The sequence below is a fragment of the Protomyctophum bolini genome (assembly GCF_963924005.1).
Source record: "Protomyctophum bolini genome assembly, chromosome: 10".
Taxonomy (NCBI): domain Eukaryota; kingdom Metazoa; phylum Chordata; class Actinopteri; order Myctophiformes; family Myctophidae; genus Protomyctophum; species Protomyctophum bolini.
Window position 1 is genome coordinate 8,626,799 of NC_137871.1, and position 19,698 is coordinate 8,646,496.

A 19,698-nucleotide genomic window follows, 5' to 3' on the forward strand; every position below is an offset into this window, starting at 1 on the left:
TTTATTTTCTTCTTCTGTACCTGTCCTGTGTGTCAAATCATAAATACTGTAATGACAACTGCATATCAATACAGGTGTAGGCCTATGCCTATCCATCTATTTGGCCCGTGTTCTGGTGGGGGTTAAAAAGAAGGTAGAAGTCCCCTATGTGTTTGCAGATGTTCATTTGCATATAGACACACCCTCTGTAGAACACCGCCTTCCTGCGATTTGATTGGACAACGCTGTCACTGGAGCTGTCAGCACGGCTGGGAAGATTTTGGAGGTTTTCTCGTTTTCTCCTGGTCGAGTCACGCAACCCATAGCCTGGAGGGACAGTCACTTTGTCATAGGCTGTTGGTTGTCAGAGAAAGTTGGATATTAGACGACATTGGACGACGTTGTATATCTGACAACCAACCAGCCAATCACAGCGTTCCCATCCTTCCGGACTATGTACTCCTTACCTTTTCTTTTCCTCTGGAGCTCTGAGCTCCACAGTTGGAGAGGGTCTGAGCTTTGTTAGCAGCTTGGAAGAGCCACCAAGATAGAAAAAAGACTGCATCCATGTAGCAGCAACAGCTTTTGATTTAAAAAATGATCATCTGTACAAATAAAATGGATTATTCCCTCAGAACCCAATGCCAGCGAGTCCAAAAGCAGGTAAAACATCACTGTTTTAATGGCTGTTTAACTCGATTAAAGTTAGTCTATTAACAACTATTGCTAACGGGCTAACTAGCTTCAACCCCTGAGACAAGAAACTGACATTCATTCATTTGTGGGGAATGTTGTCTTCTTTGCACCTTAACCCTTCTAAAATAAATAACGCTTTCACAAATCCAGTATGGTTCATATACCTCGCTGTAGGAAAAACCTACGTAATGTTACTCCTGTCTGAAAATCTTTTTAATCTATTTAAAAATATATATATATATTGTGTTTAATGGACCTTTAACCCTTTTACATTTCTGTCACTGCCTCGTTCCTTAACAAACAAACACAAACCGTGTGAATGTGAAGAGCGAGGGAATTTGTATTCATTATTCAACTTTTCCTCCTTTGCTACAAACGTTATATTTTACAATGGCTAACAATTATAAGGCGGCGCAAACTTCTGGTTGTCCTATAACTTAACGTAACAGACAAAAAAAGCTATAAAACACACGTTACAATAAACAAAGGCGTTAATGTGCATGAATAAATATACACATAATTGAAAATGCTGCATTAATTGATGGAAAGTGACCACCCTTACTTTAAAGCTAGAACATTACCAATTGACTCGTCCCGTCCCCCCCCATGTGTAGCTCGCCACATTATAGTTAAAATAAGGTTAACTGTTAACCAGATAAAAGATGCGCTTTCCTCCAGCAAAATTCATAAAAATGTATCGGTGCAATGCATGTGTTGTAAGCCAGGGTTGCTAACACAGTTGGATATGGATACAATACATGCAATACTTGGCTTTGGGTAATTCGATTTACCCCAGTCTATTGTGCTGTAATGACAAATTGTCTCGTGAAATGTGTCGACATTTCATATGAATTGATTTGCAGTGTTCGCAAATTAAGAGAAGTGACGATGACATCATCTTAAAATTTGCTCAAGCACTGTGTCCCTGTTTGTATGTGACTCAAGTAATGCAGTAGATTTTCTTTTGTCTTTGACATCAGATCGTGTCATTTTTGTAATATCTCATTGAAAAGGATACAGAGAGATCAACGTTTTGATACCCAGTCCGATTAGGAACGTGTTTATTCCCCCCGTTTCCTTCTTTACATGCAAGCGACTTTATTGTGCTGTTATGTTGGCTGCACTCGACTGCCAATCAAAGTTGTTTTTCTCTTCTCCGCTGCCTTTCTTTCTGCAGCAGTGAGGGGGCGCCTTTCAAAGTGCAATCAAAGGCATGTTTGCTGCCTGCAGCTCAGCATCTAGAAGGAGATAGAACAGAGGGGAGGAATGTGAGCAGTGAGGAATTCAGATCTTCTGACTGCTGTTGTCATGCCCACTGTGCATTTCTGAGGGGATAGACGGTCATTGTTTGGCCATTCTTCTTGAATGGCATGTGTAGAGGCTGCACAGCAATGTCACCGATCACATCCGGGTAACTCTGTGAGATAGTTGAGCTGAGTTAACTGTCCCCCTAATTGTCATGTTGTGGTATGATAATGCCTGGTGTAATGGCTCAGACCATGAACACAGACATTTAATTAGTCTACTTCCTGTACCTGGGGATTACTGGGGTTTAATGTTAGCCTCTATGCTCTGAAAACATGGGCATACAGATTAGAGAGCCTGCTAGCCAGACCCTGGCTGTTTCTAACTCCTCTAAACTTGAGTTTCTCTAAGGCCTTTTTAGCTTGACAAAAATTCTAAATTCACAGATGCACTAGACAGTAGACATGCAACGGCAAGCAGTTTTTTAAACAGTAGACAATAGTATAACCTCCCTTTTCCTGAGGGAGAGATGTTATAAATGGCGTTATTCTAACGCATCAACATGGGTCTCTACGACTACCACACTGCATCTCTTTGTTCTACCTGCTTGCCATGCTCACTCGTTCTCTGAGTGGTTCAGTCACTGCTTTTGCCCTGTGTTTCTTCATCATGTAGACTGGTGGTTTGTTTGTCTTGGTTGTGTCTGCTGCTGTCCTACCCAGCAGCTCCCCTCCCCTCTCTCTCTCTTTCTCTCTCTCGCTCTGGGCTGCAGCTGGTTGTTTTGCGCTACTCTCTGAGTTCAGGTTGCAGAGCCAAAAACTGGGCTGGCTTCTGCTTGCATTTCCGGTGGGGGGGACGGACGGACGGATGAGTTGGTTGAGGCTGTCGGGACAACCGGTGTAACGATAAGGACGGACCCCCTGTTCAGCCTGCAGTTGGAATGCAGATTGAATATCCTTCTCCTGTATCTGCAGCCCCCTGCTCTCTCTTCTTCTTGTCCCTCCTCCCACTGACACATTTACCCTTGGAAGACTGCTGGCATCATTTTCCCTCTTCTTTGTTCTGCCTAGGTCATGCTCTCCTGCGTTGATATTCCTTTGCGAGTGGTGCTGCTGGTTCTGTTGTTGTTCTGAGCCTGTTAGCAAAAGCCTGTCTTTGTTCCTGTGTTTCTCTTTTTCCTTTAAGTGATGTCATCGTTGTTTTGCATTTCATTCCTGCCTTGGTCCTCTGGCTCCATCAATAAACAAATGACCTCTCCTGAGAGAGTTTGTGTTTTATGAATATCAAACCATCTGCACCTGTCCTAAATAATAAATAATAAATAATCGTAAGTTATATGACTTATATTCAGCTAGACATATGGCTTTCAGGCCTGTTTGCACTGCAGTGCACATGAGTAATAAATACGATCATGAAATCTACACAATGATATGTAATGCAACATAATGGTCCCATTATTTAACTTTATCTCCCTATATAAAAGCCTATACATCTGAGATATTCAAGAGTAGGTAGTGGACTATAGTACATTATGTCAACTAGCTGAAGTTGTATATGGCTTGTACGGTGGTGGAAATACAGTGAGGTTGGTGGGTACCGGTTTATGTGGATGCAGCGTTGACGCAGCTCAACAGGCCAACTGACTCACTCCTCACTTGTTTATTACCCACAAGTTGACACAACTATTGATTATTTCGTATGAAAAATTGCAATTTTCACAAGGTGGGCTATTCTATTTCTGTGGTGCCATACAATTGTTTCCGTGTCTGAGCTGTGATACTTGACTAACTTCACTGGACTGTAACAGCAATGATACTTTTTTTTTTAGTTTAAATGCTTTAGACTAGAGAAAAACTGAGTGGTACTTTCTACTAACCACAGCATTCTCAGGTCAGATTAATCAGAGTTAATCTTGTAAGTCCTCCTGATATAGAGGTGATGTTTTGCTGTGCGTCAGCAGATTTAGTGCAGACTGTACGATGTGTCACTTCCTGACGTGACATAAACTGTACTTCCTGTTTCTTTGTGACTTATTGTTGCATGTCCAGACACATCGGAGACACATTCTGTCCATGTCATTGTTAGGTGGTCAGAAGTTGGTACTGCGCTGCACCCCCCCACCCCTGCCTCAAATCAGTAGGTGTAATGTAGCCCCCTCTTATAGCTTAGTTATTATTGGAGCTTTACTTAATGTTGCAAGACTGATGACATGGTCTAATTCACGAGTTAAATAGCGAGCGAGCGTCTGCCTTTACAGATGTTTTGCCTGGCTGTGTTTTGAGGTCGGAAACAAAATGGGTGTGCCATGCCGTTATTATCCAGTCCTACTGAAATCTGATGTTATAAACAAGAGGAGTGTATTATTTCCCTGTTTGTAGATGTGCAGTGGTTAATATCCCCACTGGACTAGGGTCAAATCCCATAAGGGTAATCTCTGCTGTGTCTTCCTACAGTACTGTCTTCTCGGCTTTCATAACTCTCTCTCAATAAAGCAAACGCATTAAATTAAGTGGACGAACTGGCTGCTCAACAAAGAACACAAACGTGTTTGTTGGATCCGCGATTGTCTCTCATTCCTGTGTGTTGTGTTGATGGATGTTGAGAGTAGAGCCTGACCGATGACCGAGTTTTGTATTTCTATTCAATCTGAAAAACATAGATTTGCATAGATTTCTAAAATAGGCAATCTACAAGCTTACAATGCGTCACGCTGTGAGTGACACGAATATATGTTTGTGCCTGGATATGCTTTTTTGGAAACATTTGAAAACTTAAAATGGGCACAACAGGTGGACAGATCGACTGCATAATTGCAGATACCGATAGTGTCAAAAAAGGCAAATAATGTCAGATATATCAACCAAAGCTAATATCTAGCTCTAATTTAAATTCTGTATTCTCATGCCAAGATCATCTGAGGCCAGTAACCTACATTATGTTAATTGACATCATCATTGAACAGTAGATACGTGTTGGTGAAAGCTGTTGTCTTACTCTTGACTGTAGATGTTGACTGACAGACACCTGTGTGCCACTGGCCCATGGCGGAATGGTTCCCATGTTCACTTGTCGACACAAAAGTGGGTCAGGGTCTATGTCTCAACATGTTTTTTTTTTTTTTTACTCCAATGCATTTCACAACCCCTTTTCAATCCTCCTCTGTTCTATTTGATCTACTGTGACAGTGGGACTGTAATAACAATAAACCCAAGCAACAGATGGGGGAGACGATAGTTATTATATACCACATTAATATTGCCGTCCGTATTTTAGATTTTCTGTTGTAACAGAAAATCTGTTAAACATTTAGCAACGTAGCCGATCTACAAGGTCACTCACAATGGGACACGCTGTGAGTTTGTAGAGCTGCAATTGTCGTCCTTTGTTGTATGATAAAATATATTGTAGCGTAAGTGGTTAACGTGTGCACGTATCCCTTCAGTCTGGGGGCTGCCTGCTGTTTGTTTATAGGTCGGGAGGTGGTGCCTCCTACAGGTCCGGGCCCCCTCAACGGACCTGTAGGAATAGGGGGTAAGTACGTACGTTACTGAGTTTCAACCACTGCAGAGAGAGGGGGTACGTTTCAATCACTGCAGAGAGAAGTGAAATACCACATGGAGCTACCAGTCATATAAACATAACATGGTGCCGAATGCCAGATAGCTGCCATGACCTTAAAATTAAGTAACAAGCTTCACCGTTCACCAGCCTGGCAGCCCCCCCCCCCCCCCCCTCCCTGTGGTCTCTGACATGCGTCGAAGTGATTCTGATACGAGAACCCCCCCCCCCCCAATACGCCTAGATAATGGGACGAGCTGTTAAAGGGGAAACGGCACGTCCGTCCACACTGCAAATGCCAGTGTGGCTCCCTCAGGCTGCAGGGAACTAACTTGGCTTTGGGCTCTGCACTCGGGTTTCACATACAGGGCGAAGCTCCCACCGTCTGCTAGAGAGACCATTGTATGAGCAAGGCCTCATGCTACAGTAGATGGCTCTGGGTCCTGAGAGCAGGCCAGCTTCCTTCTCTGCATGGGTGTGTTTCTCTTGGCGACCAGGACGCTGCTGTGTTTGTGTGTTTGGTCTGGTCCAGAACTGCTACTGAGGAGAGCGCTGCCCTCTGGAAGGCCTCCTCGGCTCTGTCTGTCTGTCCGTCTGTCTGTCCATCAGTCCCTTCTTGTTCTACCAATGCTTGCTTCCTCATTATTGTGAATCCCCTTTTCAAATGAAGAACTGGGTATTTTTCTTCTGATGATATTGTGTTGCATCATGCATACACTATACAGTACATACTGCTACATTTATGTATGTGCAGTGTGTATGTTTTGTGCCTCTCCTTCACATATCTTGAGGACCATCCATCCGATCCTCTTTCACACTTGGTGGGTTTATTGCTGAGGAACCAAGGCTGTGCCGTCTCGAGTGTCAAGTTGATCAGATCAGCGATTATCCAGAACCAGACCGCTTAATTCGGGCACGCATTCCAAACACCTACACATGTGCTGAACGAGCACACCACTAGTCTATCATTAATCCAGCTTCTTATCCATAAGAGTTTGTTGTTTGAGCAGCAGTGTGACCTCTCTGTATCCTCTATGCATGTCCTTGTTGGCTTTCTGTAGAGAAACACCATAACAGGAGGAATGTTTTTACAACATCACTGCAGACTGTTCTCTCCTCCGCAGTTGTTTTTAAGGTGTCCAACACTACTGTGCGCGCGCGTGCGTGCGTTCCGCTCTACCCACCAGTGGTAGCCGCACTTCAGGGCCTAAACTCCTTTGACTGCAAAATGTGTTTTTCAGTTTTGTTATACATTGTGCATTCGTCATATATTTGTCGCATACTTTATGCTCTGTTGATCTCCTGTAACAGGGGGAGTATGACTTCATATTCATTCATACAAACGACACAACCTAAGTTCTTTCTAATTGTACAGTGTATCTGATATTATATATTTCACACTGACACATCTTCTTTTACATTCTACACGTAACAATACCCAAGCAATACATATAATGCAAAAGCATCATGGAAGGAATACAATGGTATCACTTTTATCACACTGTCAGAATCGGGCAGGAGTATCCCAAGTGTCTAAGACAACACTGTTTCAAATGCCCTGAATGTATACATAATCTGAATGAACGCTGAGGTGAACGCTGATTTATCTCTTATCAGTAACCAAAGTTGTGTGTGTGTGTGTGTGTGTGTGTAGGTGATGGTGAACGGTGAGAAGGACAGAGCGTCTCTGTTGTACATGAAGGCCATGGTGAGCAGGGGCAGCGTGGACGCCGTGTCTCAGCAGATGGCTTCTCATCCCCGGTACTTGGAGAGCTTCCTACGCACACAGCACTACATTCTGCACATGGACGGCCCCCTGCCTCTGCCCTACAGACACTACATCGCTATCATGGTCAGTACCGTACGCCTGCCAGCCGCTCTGCATGCGTGAATATAGTGAACTTATCGTAAGCATCGGTGGGAAATGGTAGAGTATAGAAATAGTATCTCCTTCTTATCAAATGGCCCTGGTAAAAAGAGAAAGTCAGCCATTACCCATTAGAATGCCTTTTGAGTTAAATGTCTTGTAATTTTCTCATTTTAAATATACTTAAAGGACCTACTTTTCAACCTACATTCATATTGGTCCTCACTAAATGCCACACTTTTTTTCTACTCAGTCTGTGTCTCTTAGGAGGGCTGTGGGCAGTTCAGAAACCTGTCCACCAGTGACATCATCGACGGGGAATCCAAGCTAATAGAAACGGCAGGCTATCTATTACTGAAAAGTTGCAATGCGATAATGGAAGCCATCTTTCTTACAATATTAAAAATCTAAATATACAGTATATTTAAATAAAACCTCAAAACCGCCTAATCCGCCTAATGATGATGTCACTGGTGGACGGTTCCTGAACTGCCCACAGCCCTCCTATGAGACACAGACTGAGTAGAAAGAAATTGTGGCATTAGTGAGGACCTATTAAAGATAGGTTGAAAAGTGGTGAAGTGTTAATTATAAAGTTTATTCTGTATGTCTTACAGATGAAAGTGTTCAAATAAACATAAATGCAGTTTTGTCTGAAATATTTGGTTAAATTTGAGAATGCAGAGATTTCATTCCCTAATGGCAGAGAAAGACGTAATTTCAACCCATACGAATTCCTCCTCACTTCAACAAATTTGAACATACAACAAACGCAGTATCTTTTGGATATGGCAGTGGGTGACGATGATTGTTGCATCTGCTCTTGCCATCTTCATCGATAAGTAAATAAGTAGCCCTGGGAACCAACTGTTCCCAAGCCACGTGGCCCATCAGTCTGTTTCTGTGTGAGTCGGGATGATGTATAAGTACACCCCCTGGAGTATGTCAAAGGGACTTAACCCCTATCCAACCCTTGAGAGCCAAGCAGTTGGTAAAGAAAACCCTGACCTCCCAATTTCAGTGTGGACATTCATTCTAACCACAAGGCCACTAAGCTGGTGTATCTTCCATGGTAACAATAACATAGCTTGAACATGCTGACAGCATTAGTGTAACTTTCACACACACACACACACACACACACACACACACACACACACACTATATTTATAATTTATTTATTTTATACCTTTTTGAAATATTAACTTAAAAAAACTCATGTTTTTATACTGGAAGTCAATGGGGGTACGGATTGGGCTGAAACGTTAGCCCAAAATGTGTAGAGCACTGATGGTACACTATCAGTCATAGTGCTCCTTATGTCATAGAATGACAAACATGTCATGCATGATGACATCAGAGATCCACAGGGAAGCCAAACTGTTTTCAAGGACTTGGACTTTGTGACCGCCTGTATGGAACGAATGGTGTTTCTCAACCTCCCCTTTCTCTTCTGCTCCGCAGGCCGCGGCGAGGCACCACTGTAGCTATCTGGTGGCTCTCCACTCAGCCCAGTTCCTGCGGGTCGGCGGGGATGCTCAGTGGTTGCAGGGTCTGGAGGCCGTGCCCCCACGCCTTCGCCACCTCAACCACATCAACAAGGTCCTGGCTCACCAGCCCTGGCTGACTGCCTGCTCACACATCCAGGTATGCAACCACGACGGTCACTAGCACACGCACGCACACACACACACACACACAAAACACCCTGAGAGTTTGACGCATACTGGGGATTAGTGCCCGACCAATGCCAGTTTTGTGGGTCCGATGCCGACCCTTTTTTTGTTTGTTTTTGGATTGACCCAGACCACTGATTACTGATGTTTTGCTAAATCAATTCTGATCTATTTGAAAAAACTTTTAAAAACTTTATATAGATTGAAGGTCTAGATTAATGAACAGACACTTAAAAAGTCCCAGAAGAAATAATCTGGTTTATTTTGGTGTTTTACGGCCGGATGTGTCACTGCTCACTAAGTAATATCAAAGGTAATGTCTTGGCCTTCTATTGGCCAGACGACTGATACTTTTCAAATGGGGAAAAAACATTCCTCCCATGTTCCCACTTACTCTCATTGGATCAAAGAGGTTGTGTAGTTTCCCAAATTCCCTTCCAAGGTTCCCTTTTATACAGCCAGGCAGTGGCAACCTTTTCTTGTCATTTTGTGTTGGGCTCCACTGGAGATATTGGCCCGTGTGACAGTTTGTATCGGTGCGTGTGCATGGTGTGTCTAAAGTTGATATGATGGCTGAACTGAAGATTTGTTAGTGTTGTTTGACCTGCGTATAATAACTGTTCATACAGGGAAACATAAGGGATTAATTCTGTCTAGAATCTAAAAAATCGGCCAGATGACTAGGCACAATACATGCTGGAAACGGGTGTATTATTCTTTTCCAAAGTAATGCAGTCACGACTCATGTTACCCAAACTAATATTAGAATCGGTATCAGTTCCAGAGGTCCCATAAGTGTCAACATCTGATATCGGTTATCTGACCCGCAGGTCAGACATGTGTCCACAATGTGTGTGTGTGTGTGTGTGTGAACCACATTGTGTGGTGTTTTGTCTCCTCCAGACTCTGTTGAAGACAGGAGAGCAGTGCTGGTCGCTGGCTGAGTTGGTCCAGGCTGTGGTTCTGCTGGCACACTGTCACGCTCTATGCGGCTTCGTGTTTGGCTGTGGAACGGACACGGAGGCCGTCCCCATCCCCAAAACGCCCAACGGGACTCCCCCGCCCAGCTACTGCCCATCCGACGCTGCCAACGGCAACACCCCCAACCTGTCCGCCTCCGAACACTTCACCAGACGACGGGTAAACGGACTGATGGGTTTTTTTTTCTCCACACACTCGTGAGCATACCTATTTACACGCACGTTATCGACGGTGGGTGCTGTGCCAATAAGGCATGATATTGAATTATTGATGGAGATGGGGCCCCGCACACCAGTTTCAGGCAAAGGATTTACTTGACCCGATGAAGATCTTGGGAGATTGAGACGTTGTCCGAAAATAAAGAAACTCTGTAAAACTGGTGTGCGGGCCCTATCCCCTTCAATATTTTCACACTCACAACGTCTGCATAACAAATTCTCGAGTTACGTGCATTACAACCGCACACACACACACACACACACACACACACACACACACACACACACACACACATAGAGACGTGGTGCATTTATAAGAGATACAGATCCCTTTTTGCATTTTCTGTGGATGCTGTTTGCATGAAATATGCCGAGTCTGTTCCAGACGTGGGAGAAAATATTACACGGGCCTGCCTGTAATTTAGCAACACATGGTGAAATAACTGACGACCACAATACGCAGGTGCTCAGCAAATGCGAATGCATAAGAACTGCCTCCCCCCCCCAAATGGCATGTGGTCCTTGGTGGTCCTGGGGTGAGGTGGTGACCGTGTGCTTGTTGTCCCCACAGTCTCTGGACTCCAGCTGCGACATGGTGGGTCTCAAAGAAAGGATCCACAGATCACAGGAGGAGAAGGAGAAACGAGAGGAGCGCCTCCTTCTGGTTCACACACTCCAGCAAACAGGTAGCCATTATTGACCTACTTGAGATACTGACACATTTCTGTTATCTTTGGGGGGGACTTCAATGGCAATTTTCCATTACATTTTCACTTGGCCTACTGGCCCAACCTAAACGTAACCTCAAAATCTGTAACCCGGGTCGCCCCGGTGGCTCACCTGGTAAGAGCGCGTGCCAAATATAAGGCTGTAGTTCTTCACACAGCTCGTTGTGTCACTGTCACTGTCAAAGATAACGCGGAAATATTTTTAAAATAATTTACCCTAATCTTAACCAAGGCTGTCCCTCTATTCTTTTGGATGACTTATTAATAACAGAACGCACACTCACTCGCCCATAGGTGTATCCACTCTCTACAGCAGTTAAACCGTGTGTTGTGATATGCAAAGTAGCCGCAGTTAAACTTCACATGAAAGCTGAACGGATAATCATGCGTCATGTGTATATTATTTACTGACTTGCTCCTCCATCCCCCGTCCCGTCCCCGTCAGACACGGAGGAGGAAGAGGAGGTGCTATACTGCGCAGACTCCTCTCGCTTCATCTCGGACCCTGACTTCTACTACCAGGAGATCGCCCGCCGAGAGGACGACCACTTCCAAGTGTTCAGGGTTCAGGTGAGGACGGTCGAGGAGAATCTGACACCAGCCCGTTCACAACAGGTGCTCCGGTCACTAACATGCTGTGGTGTTACGAAACATTGACCCCACAGCATACTTTGTCATGCGGCGATAATTGGCCTCGGTACCCAGGCTTTCGTTCTCGTCGGCGCGAAAAATAAAAGCCTGGGGGGAAAAAAACCGCATTGGCCGCTCTGGTCTAGAAGTGGGAGTCAACCCTTCCCGGGTGGGCGTTGCTGTGATGTGACGTATTGCTGCACTAGGGGGAGGAGAGGAGGGGCCGGGGGCTGACGGACAGATCGGTGAACCAGTCAGGGCGTGTGCAAATCTCAGCCGCGACCCGCCCCTCTAGACCAGGGGTTCTCAGCGTTTTTGGCTGTCTCGCGTCCCTCGCCCCCCCCAATACAATCTTGACTGCAAAAATAACCTTAATATCAGGGAAAATACATCATGAATGAATACTGAAACAAGTCGACGCATCCATAGGACGTGTGTACACGTCCTAGCGCATCCTCAATGTTATCGGGCGAGAGAAGAATATTCTGATTGTCGGACTCTCGACCACCGTACGCTTCGCTCTTCAGTCATATTAGCTTACCGTTCACTAGCCTGTTAGCGCGGCAGAAAGAATGCCTCGTATCTGCTCATCTAGGGCGCTCTCCGTGGTTTTGATCTGATGGAAATACTAGCGCGTCATTTCTGCTCCTCATCCGCCTCTCGTTCAAAATATGAACGCTTTTTGGATCATTTATCGTATAAATGAAATCGAGAGCAAGGTAAGCTAGCAAAGAATATTTCTCAGTTTCTTTTTCCCGGATTGTTTCCGGTGCGGGCCGGGTGGGTGTGCAACTGTGCATCACAATTCTACTTGTCCGTTGGATAAGCGACTCTTGGTTTCACTTTTTCTGTGTTTTTTCTGTGTTTGGCTTTCCAAATAATCACCATTCCAATATTGGTAATAGCCCTAGAATGTCTGTGGTGATCTTACAAACATTTCATGTATTCCAAATGGAGGGTATGCGCGTGACATCATCGTCAAACCCGGAAGTTATGCAGGAATGCCTACTGAGTGGCAAAAAACTACATCTGGCCTTGATAGCCCAAACATCCAAACAGAAAAGTTCTATCTGATTGCATTAAACAACATTAAATAATGTTAAACTCCCATTGCCTGTTGCTTTGCCACTCGATGTGCCATTCACTTTAAGCATGCGCATACCCTCTATACACAGCAATAGATTGGTCCTATCCCCACACGGTTAGCAGACTGACCATGTCTGCATTTAAACTTGTAGCACTGCATTAATTAATGAATTCCTAAGACTTGCAGATATTGTGTTCTAGTTTCATATCCATTTGAAAGTTCTGGCAGAAAACGTGTTTTATGTAAAATATCGCCACTTTTACTTTTATGTCCTGGGCATGACGTTAAACTGTTACGTTCGAGAGGACCGGCGACCCTCGAATGTAAACACCCACGAAAGGACACTATGGATCATTACACCATTACACGAGGAAAACCTGGACAGAAAATATGAGGGAACAGTTGATGTTTTGGAAGCACAAACGTATGGGACACACAATTGATGGGTGGTAACTGATCACACCACCTATTTTGTGTGCTCCATACATTTGTGCTTATGTTCAGTCTTGCACTCATTCCGGGCCCCTCGCCGGAGAGAATGTCGTCCATATTTTACTGAATATACGTTTTCTGCCAGAACTTTCAAATGAACATGAAACTAGTCTCCAAAACGACTCCAAGCCTTAGGAATGATTTATTGGGTGTGTGCACACGCACTGATACAAGTTTAAATGCAGACGAGGTCGGTCTGCTAACCATGCATAGAAACGATCTATGGCTGTGTATTTGGACTACCGGTACATATACAATGTATATTAGATCACAGACATTCTAGGGCTATTAACTTGTAAACTGAGAATATTCAACTAATATTCAAAGTTCAAACATGTATTCCCCAAAACCAACTTACAGTTAGTTAATTTAAAATGTATTTGTGTGTGCTTGTGCTCCGGGCAAGTGACATTTGTGTCTGGACAAGTGTATGGGAAATTAATTGCCTCAAAAAGTTAATGTCAAGCCCTGCCCCCAAAATAATGTATTCTCCCAGAAGTAGTTGAGTATGTGGAGACGGCTCTCACAATATACTGTGTTTATGAATGGGACAGACATGTTAATGTCGGACTCAGCCTGCATTACATACAATACCTTTTAAGTGTATGTGTATTTGTTTTGATTATACCTCAATTTTGTTCTCCGAGGATTTGAGGGGCTATCTATAACTACAAGTTGACATTGGCTATACTATGTCAACATCACTGTTGAATACTGTGCTAGGTCTATCTATGTAAATGAACAACTTTAACCATAGCATCCCTATTCTGGGGTGAAGATTCAGCAAAAATAGTAGTTCTCCAACTTCTCCATGCACATACCATTGCAAAGTGTTCTGAGCGTCTAGATCAGCTGTATTTAGTGTAAAGTGAAAACTGGAAGGAGCCTAGTATTGAACCCTGGGGGACTCGGATTGACTAAATATAGTCTTTTAGTGGTTTTATTGAAGATAATTTACAATAACATAACATTTGTGTATGGTTCATTAAACATCAACTCCAACCCTCAACTTCAACCCTCGTCTCCCAGTGCAGACCCTTTTGAATGCATGCGTTATGATACTTATCCATTCATGTCTGTCAACCTAGCTGCACAAAGTCAAACATCAGAAACACTTAATTTCCATCTAAATACATACAGTATACTGTTACAAGGGATTTGTTTTCCCATGATTTAGATGTGATTGATGGCAGACTATATTAGTTCTACCCAAGAGAATTAAAAATGCCGCTCCGAGATCACCCAAGCTTTATCTTATTTCCTCTTGAACTGTATGTTATGGAATGTTCCCCAAAAGGGATTGGAGCTTAACCCATTCTGACCTGAGATCAGATTCATACGAGGTTTCCACTGGACACACACTGGTCTGATGAACCCATTCTGACCTGAGATCAGATTCTAAAAATGTCAGTCGTTCTTCGAATTTTTCAAAAATAGCAGACCTACAAGCTCGTATCGCGCCACTCGGTGGCGCGATATGAGCTTGTAGATCTGCTATTTTTCAATAGCTAAAGCATAACATGATGCCAACACCAAAATGGGTGCCCGGTCAGAATGGGTTAAAGTGCATATTCGTGGTAAATGTAATTACATTTTAGTTTTTTGTGTTTTTATTTTTTGTGTTCTCTAATAAGTTGTGTTTATTGTTCAAATCCCTGTGCATGTCTAGTCCTTGGACAGTAACGCGTTTCTGATTGTAATCTTGTTTGCTTAGCAAAATGGTTTGATTGATTGATTCAATACTTTATTAACAGTTTGCAAAAGGTACAGTTGTACAATATTGCTAAAAAGATGACACAAAAAGCCCTGACGGCTTGTTTCAATTGTGGTCCTGTATTCAATTCATCAGTCAGGTTAGTTAACTACTTGACTTGCCTGACTGGCCTTTTACTGCTGTCCAAATCTTCTCTTCAGGGCTATATGTCCATTAGAGTTCTCAAATTCTGCCAGAACCCGACACAACTTTTTCGGGCCGGGCTGACAATTATGCTAATTAGTCAAGCCGGGCCAAGCCTCTGGCCCAGTTACGGTCTATTTCAGGCCCATTGAGAACTCTTCATGTTCATAATCTTAGGGAAGTTTTTAAGTGACTATATTGTGTTAATTGAGTCACCCTATAGCAGTGGTCCTTGGACCCTGAGGGTTACTTGAGGGGGTTCCCAAATGGGCGAGCTGTGGGTCTGAGATTGTGCAAATGGACATTTGGTTCCATTTGTACACTCTCAGAGTTTGAATTCCTTGAAATTAAAATGTTGTAGAACCAAGGCCCTAAAGGGATCTTTTTGTTGGTAAGGTTTGGTTTGAAGGTTTGTTTGAAGTTAAGTTTGTGTTGTATTTTTAACAGGACTATTCGTGGGAGGACCACGGCTTCTCGCTGGTCAACAGGTTGTACTCGGACATTGGACATCTCCTAGACGATCGGTTCAGGAGCGTCACCGGTCTCCCGTCCGTCCACAGTCCAGACCTGAAGAGAGCCATATGGAATTACATTCACTGTGTGCTAGGGATACGGTGAGTCCATTTGAAGTGTAAAACTGTATATATTCATCTGGAATGTTTGATCTGCATTACTGTACATTCATCAGGGATATATGATTTGTATATCTGGTTACATCAGGAATATATGATTTGTATAAGTGGATTCTTCAGAAATATATAATTTGTCATAAGTGCATACTGTGTGTTTATAGTTACGATGACTATGACTATGGGGAGGTGAACCAGCTGTTGGAGAGGGATCTAAAACTCTACATCAAGGCTGTAGCGTGTTTCCCAGATGTCACCAGGACTCCAGTCTACCCTCTGCCCTGGACCCCACTCAAACCATCAGAACGGGTCAGTAACCCTTATTGATCGTCTGCTGCCATTTTTACAATTTAGGCATTTAGCAGACGCTGTCTTATCCCGAGCGATTTACAAAGTGCAAGGAGTGAGTTTGTGCCGTGGACCCTGGTCAACTGAGTGCTGAGAACAATTGTGAATTGGAGAATTATTTGGAACAAGACCACATCATTTACAGTGACTTACGGTCGTTATTTAGCAAGAACATCTGCATTATAGCAACAAAGCAAAAACAATAATATATAGGTGGTAAATCATGTGCTGTAAAGACTAACAACATTTCAACACCACGTTAAAAAATATGCAATGTCATGCTATGAGAATAGACTGAATTCAACTTCAGAGACTGCCACATGCAGAGCAAAACGATGAGAAGAAATATTTAAACAAAGTACCGCTGATAGAAGAACTTCTTTGTCTCTCTAGATAAGAACTGTTGAAATGCTGTGCAGATGTACTTTTAGAGTACCTGCTATTTCTTTCATGTTTCACTTTTGCTTCTTCTGAACCTACCTGTGTTATTCACAAGTCTGAAGTCTGTGAATAAAGTGAAATAAACATGGAGGTACATTGTTGGCCGGTGTAACTGGAAGCTTGGATACTTGAGAGTAGTGAGTTGTATTGGATTTGTTCGCGGTATGCTCTGTAAATGTGACGACTGACACACGCTGCTGAACCAGATGCTAACTGATTCTAAATCAGCTCCCCTGGTGTCTCCCACAGATACATGTGAATTTACTGATCATGGAGGCTCGTCTGCAGGCTGAGCTCCTGTACGCGCTGAGAGCCATCACTCAATACATGATCGCCTAGTTCCCAGACACACCCAAAGTCCAACTGCCCAGCGGTACGTACGGAGAGACCAGGTTAAGAGATACAAGGATGGAGATGGCGGGTGGGGGAGAGAGAGAGACACACGTTTCAGGATAAAAAAAACCAACCACGTCTCGCGGATGCGCTCCTTTTTCCGATTCATTCTCCAGTTGTATTTACAGTATGAAAAGCTCCCCTCTTGTCTCCTCATCTCTTCTTTACATTTTATGTGAAGGGTGGCTTGCGTCGCGACATCCTCATATCAAACATCTCTTCTCTCCTAATGGTTATGTGCAATTATTACTAGCAATTTTAATTTCTGTTGGTATTGTTTGTGTTCCAACATTATTGTGATGAAAGCAGACTGTGCTTCATTGTAGCAATGTGATGGTTACCAGTGGCCAAGACCTTGTTGGTTTATCACTCTACTTTTTGTATTCAGCTATGCTCTTCTCTAAAACGAAACAAAAATATTCATCTTTTTCTACAAGTTGAATGAATGTTGTTGAGAGACCTGGCCATCCTTTGTTCTGTGACAATCCTACGTGATTGTTGGTGGTTTGAATGGAGAACGAAGAGGAGAAACATTTACAAAAGTGATGGTCAAGAACAAAGTCAAAGGTGACACTGCTGGAGGATATCACATACCCATAGTTTCTTTTAATAAGCACTTTTTTAACTTTATATATTTATAATGCAATGTACATGTACGTATCTCAATGGTAGAAATTGAGACCCACAGTATGTTGGTCTGATGCCTTGCTTGTTCACTGAATGATGCAGAGCAGACTTGTGAGACTTAGTCCTTCAACTTTCAGACTCCGTTACAGTTTTCAACCATAAATGTTTTTCTTTTTGAGTCAATTGGAATCTAATTCAGGACCTGCAGTGTTAGTTAGGTCTTAATTATTGGGACTGTGCTATGCCCTGGTTTCAGCCATTGCAAAAAAAAAAAAAAAAAACTTTGCTGAGAAATATTGTTTGCAAGGCTGTTAATCAAAACACATTCTATAGAGAAATGGATAAGCTAAAAGAAAATGGATCAGTGAAGGAAAACTGAGCCATTAGCAAGTGTTTTTAATATTGACGTGCTTTGGCAAAGAAATGAAGGAGTTTCCATCTTAAAAGTAACTTGTACTTAGTTGCACAAGTCTTTCAACAAGTGTCGCTCAAAAGAAATCAACTGACAATGTTATTTTTACACTAAAATGACAATTGTCAAAAGGGTCGTATGACAAAGAATAAATTAGCCTGTGAAAGTTAGAAAGACGACAACCATCCCAAAGAAATGCAGCAATGCACTGGATAGATGGATGGATTGAAGGGGTTCAGCACTGCTCTGTATTTTACACAAAAAGGTGTCCATGAGTATAAGTGCACTGGTTGTCAATCACTAATGAATCTTGATTACTCAACAACAGTATGGAGTTATGATAAAAAGCTTTTTGTCAACTTTGTATTTGGTGAGATGTATTAAAGCAAATTACCAGGTAAAGATCCATGGTACAATGTGCAAAGTAGATATTTTATAAACTTGTATCTTAGTTTTCTTTTTTTACTTTTTTGTAAACTGTAGGAGAGTACTATGATTGTCCTCTTGTATCTGGGTTTGCTGCTAAACCTTTCGTGCTGCACCCCCAGTAGCTTTAGAGGTGTGGATGATTTTTAGGTTTAGTACTACAAGATCGAGAGAGACTTAACCGTAAAGCTTCATTTGCACGCCGTAGAATGACGCAGTTGCTTGCCGACCAGAACTTAATTTGAAAGCTAACGTGTCGCGATGGCTTGAACATTCTTGGCGGAAAGCAACGCCGTCGTACTATGAAGTACAAATTGGGCTTAATGTGTATCAGTTAAAGTGAAAAGTGCTGTTAATGCAGATGTTAATACAAGTGTTACAAGTGCTAACGCAGGTATTGATACAGGTGTTAATGCAGGTGCCTTGAGGCCAAACTGAAGTGGCGCTGGAGAGCTTTGGTTACTGGGAAACCTCCACACTGAATAAAATGGAGTAACTGGTGGTCCTTTTTCCTGTAAAGACGGGAAGTGTTTGGAAGCACAGTACAGACCTTATGGTGTTGATCAACACACCTGTGATATGGTGACTGAAGGCTGTAAATGCTTGTCTCTGTTTGACATCACCTACAAACCCCAGCGACTCGGCAAGAGCCTACGACACAGATGGATGTTACAGTTGTTCAGATTTACCACGTAAATTAATGGACAATAAAACTTAACAAAAAAAATGAACAAGTGGGAAAAAAACAAGGAAAAAAAAGTTTTCTTTTTTTGGAAATGTGAAAAACATGTTTTCTATAAAGATGTTATATCAAATACTTTGTTTTGTTTTGTGTTTGTTGTGGCTGTGAAAAGGCCTAATTTCAAAACTATTGGCATTGGCCCACTATTTTTATTTTTTTATTGTGTGTGTGTGTGTGTGTGTGTGTGTGGTGTGGTGTGGGGGGGAGTGTATGTGCATGCACATGCATACAGTGAATGGAAAACCGAGTGGTAAAGTGAGTTCAACATTGTTTAACGTCATTTAATGTAATCAGATAGGACTTTTCTGTTTGGATGTATGGGTTGTCAAGGCCACTCAGTAGGCGTTCCCGCATTACTTCCGGGTATGATGATGTCACGCGAATATCCTCTATATTTATTATATTCACTGTATGATGTGCTCAAGAAAAGGCCATTGGGGCCCCCAAAGTCATTAGAGTTCATCTTGTAATCTGCTTTATATTTGAAGCATACATTTTGCCCTATGGATGGCGATAGAGGAAGGGCAATGGGGCCACCTAAATCTGTACAGGGTTCATGGACAAAGTGTTGGATGTCCCAAAATATACACACCAATCCACAAAATGTCTATAGGAGAAATGGAGGG

General features: G+C 42.9%; 1 protein-coding gene across 1 annotated transcript; it reads left to right on the top strand.

Annotated features, from left to right (window-relative positions):
* Positions 1-490: 490 nt before the first annotated feature.
* sesn4 (sestrin 4) lies at positions 491-19,145 on the top strand. Its single transcript, XM_080773264.1, has 9 exons — positions 491-642; positions 7,133-7,330; positions 8,810-8,992; positions 9,925-10,161; positions 10,792-10,906; positions 11,394-11,518; positions 15,502-15,668; positions 15,848-15,992; positions 16,722-19,145. The coding sequence occupies exons 1-9, from the start codon at positions 577-579 to the stop codon at positions 16,809-16,811; spliced, it is 1,326 nt and encodes a 441-aa protein (XP_080629390.1). The 5' UTR covers positions 491-576; the 3' UTR covers positions 16,812-19,145.
* The last annotated feature ends 553 nt before the right edge of the window (positions 19,146-19,698 follow it).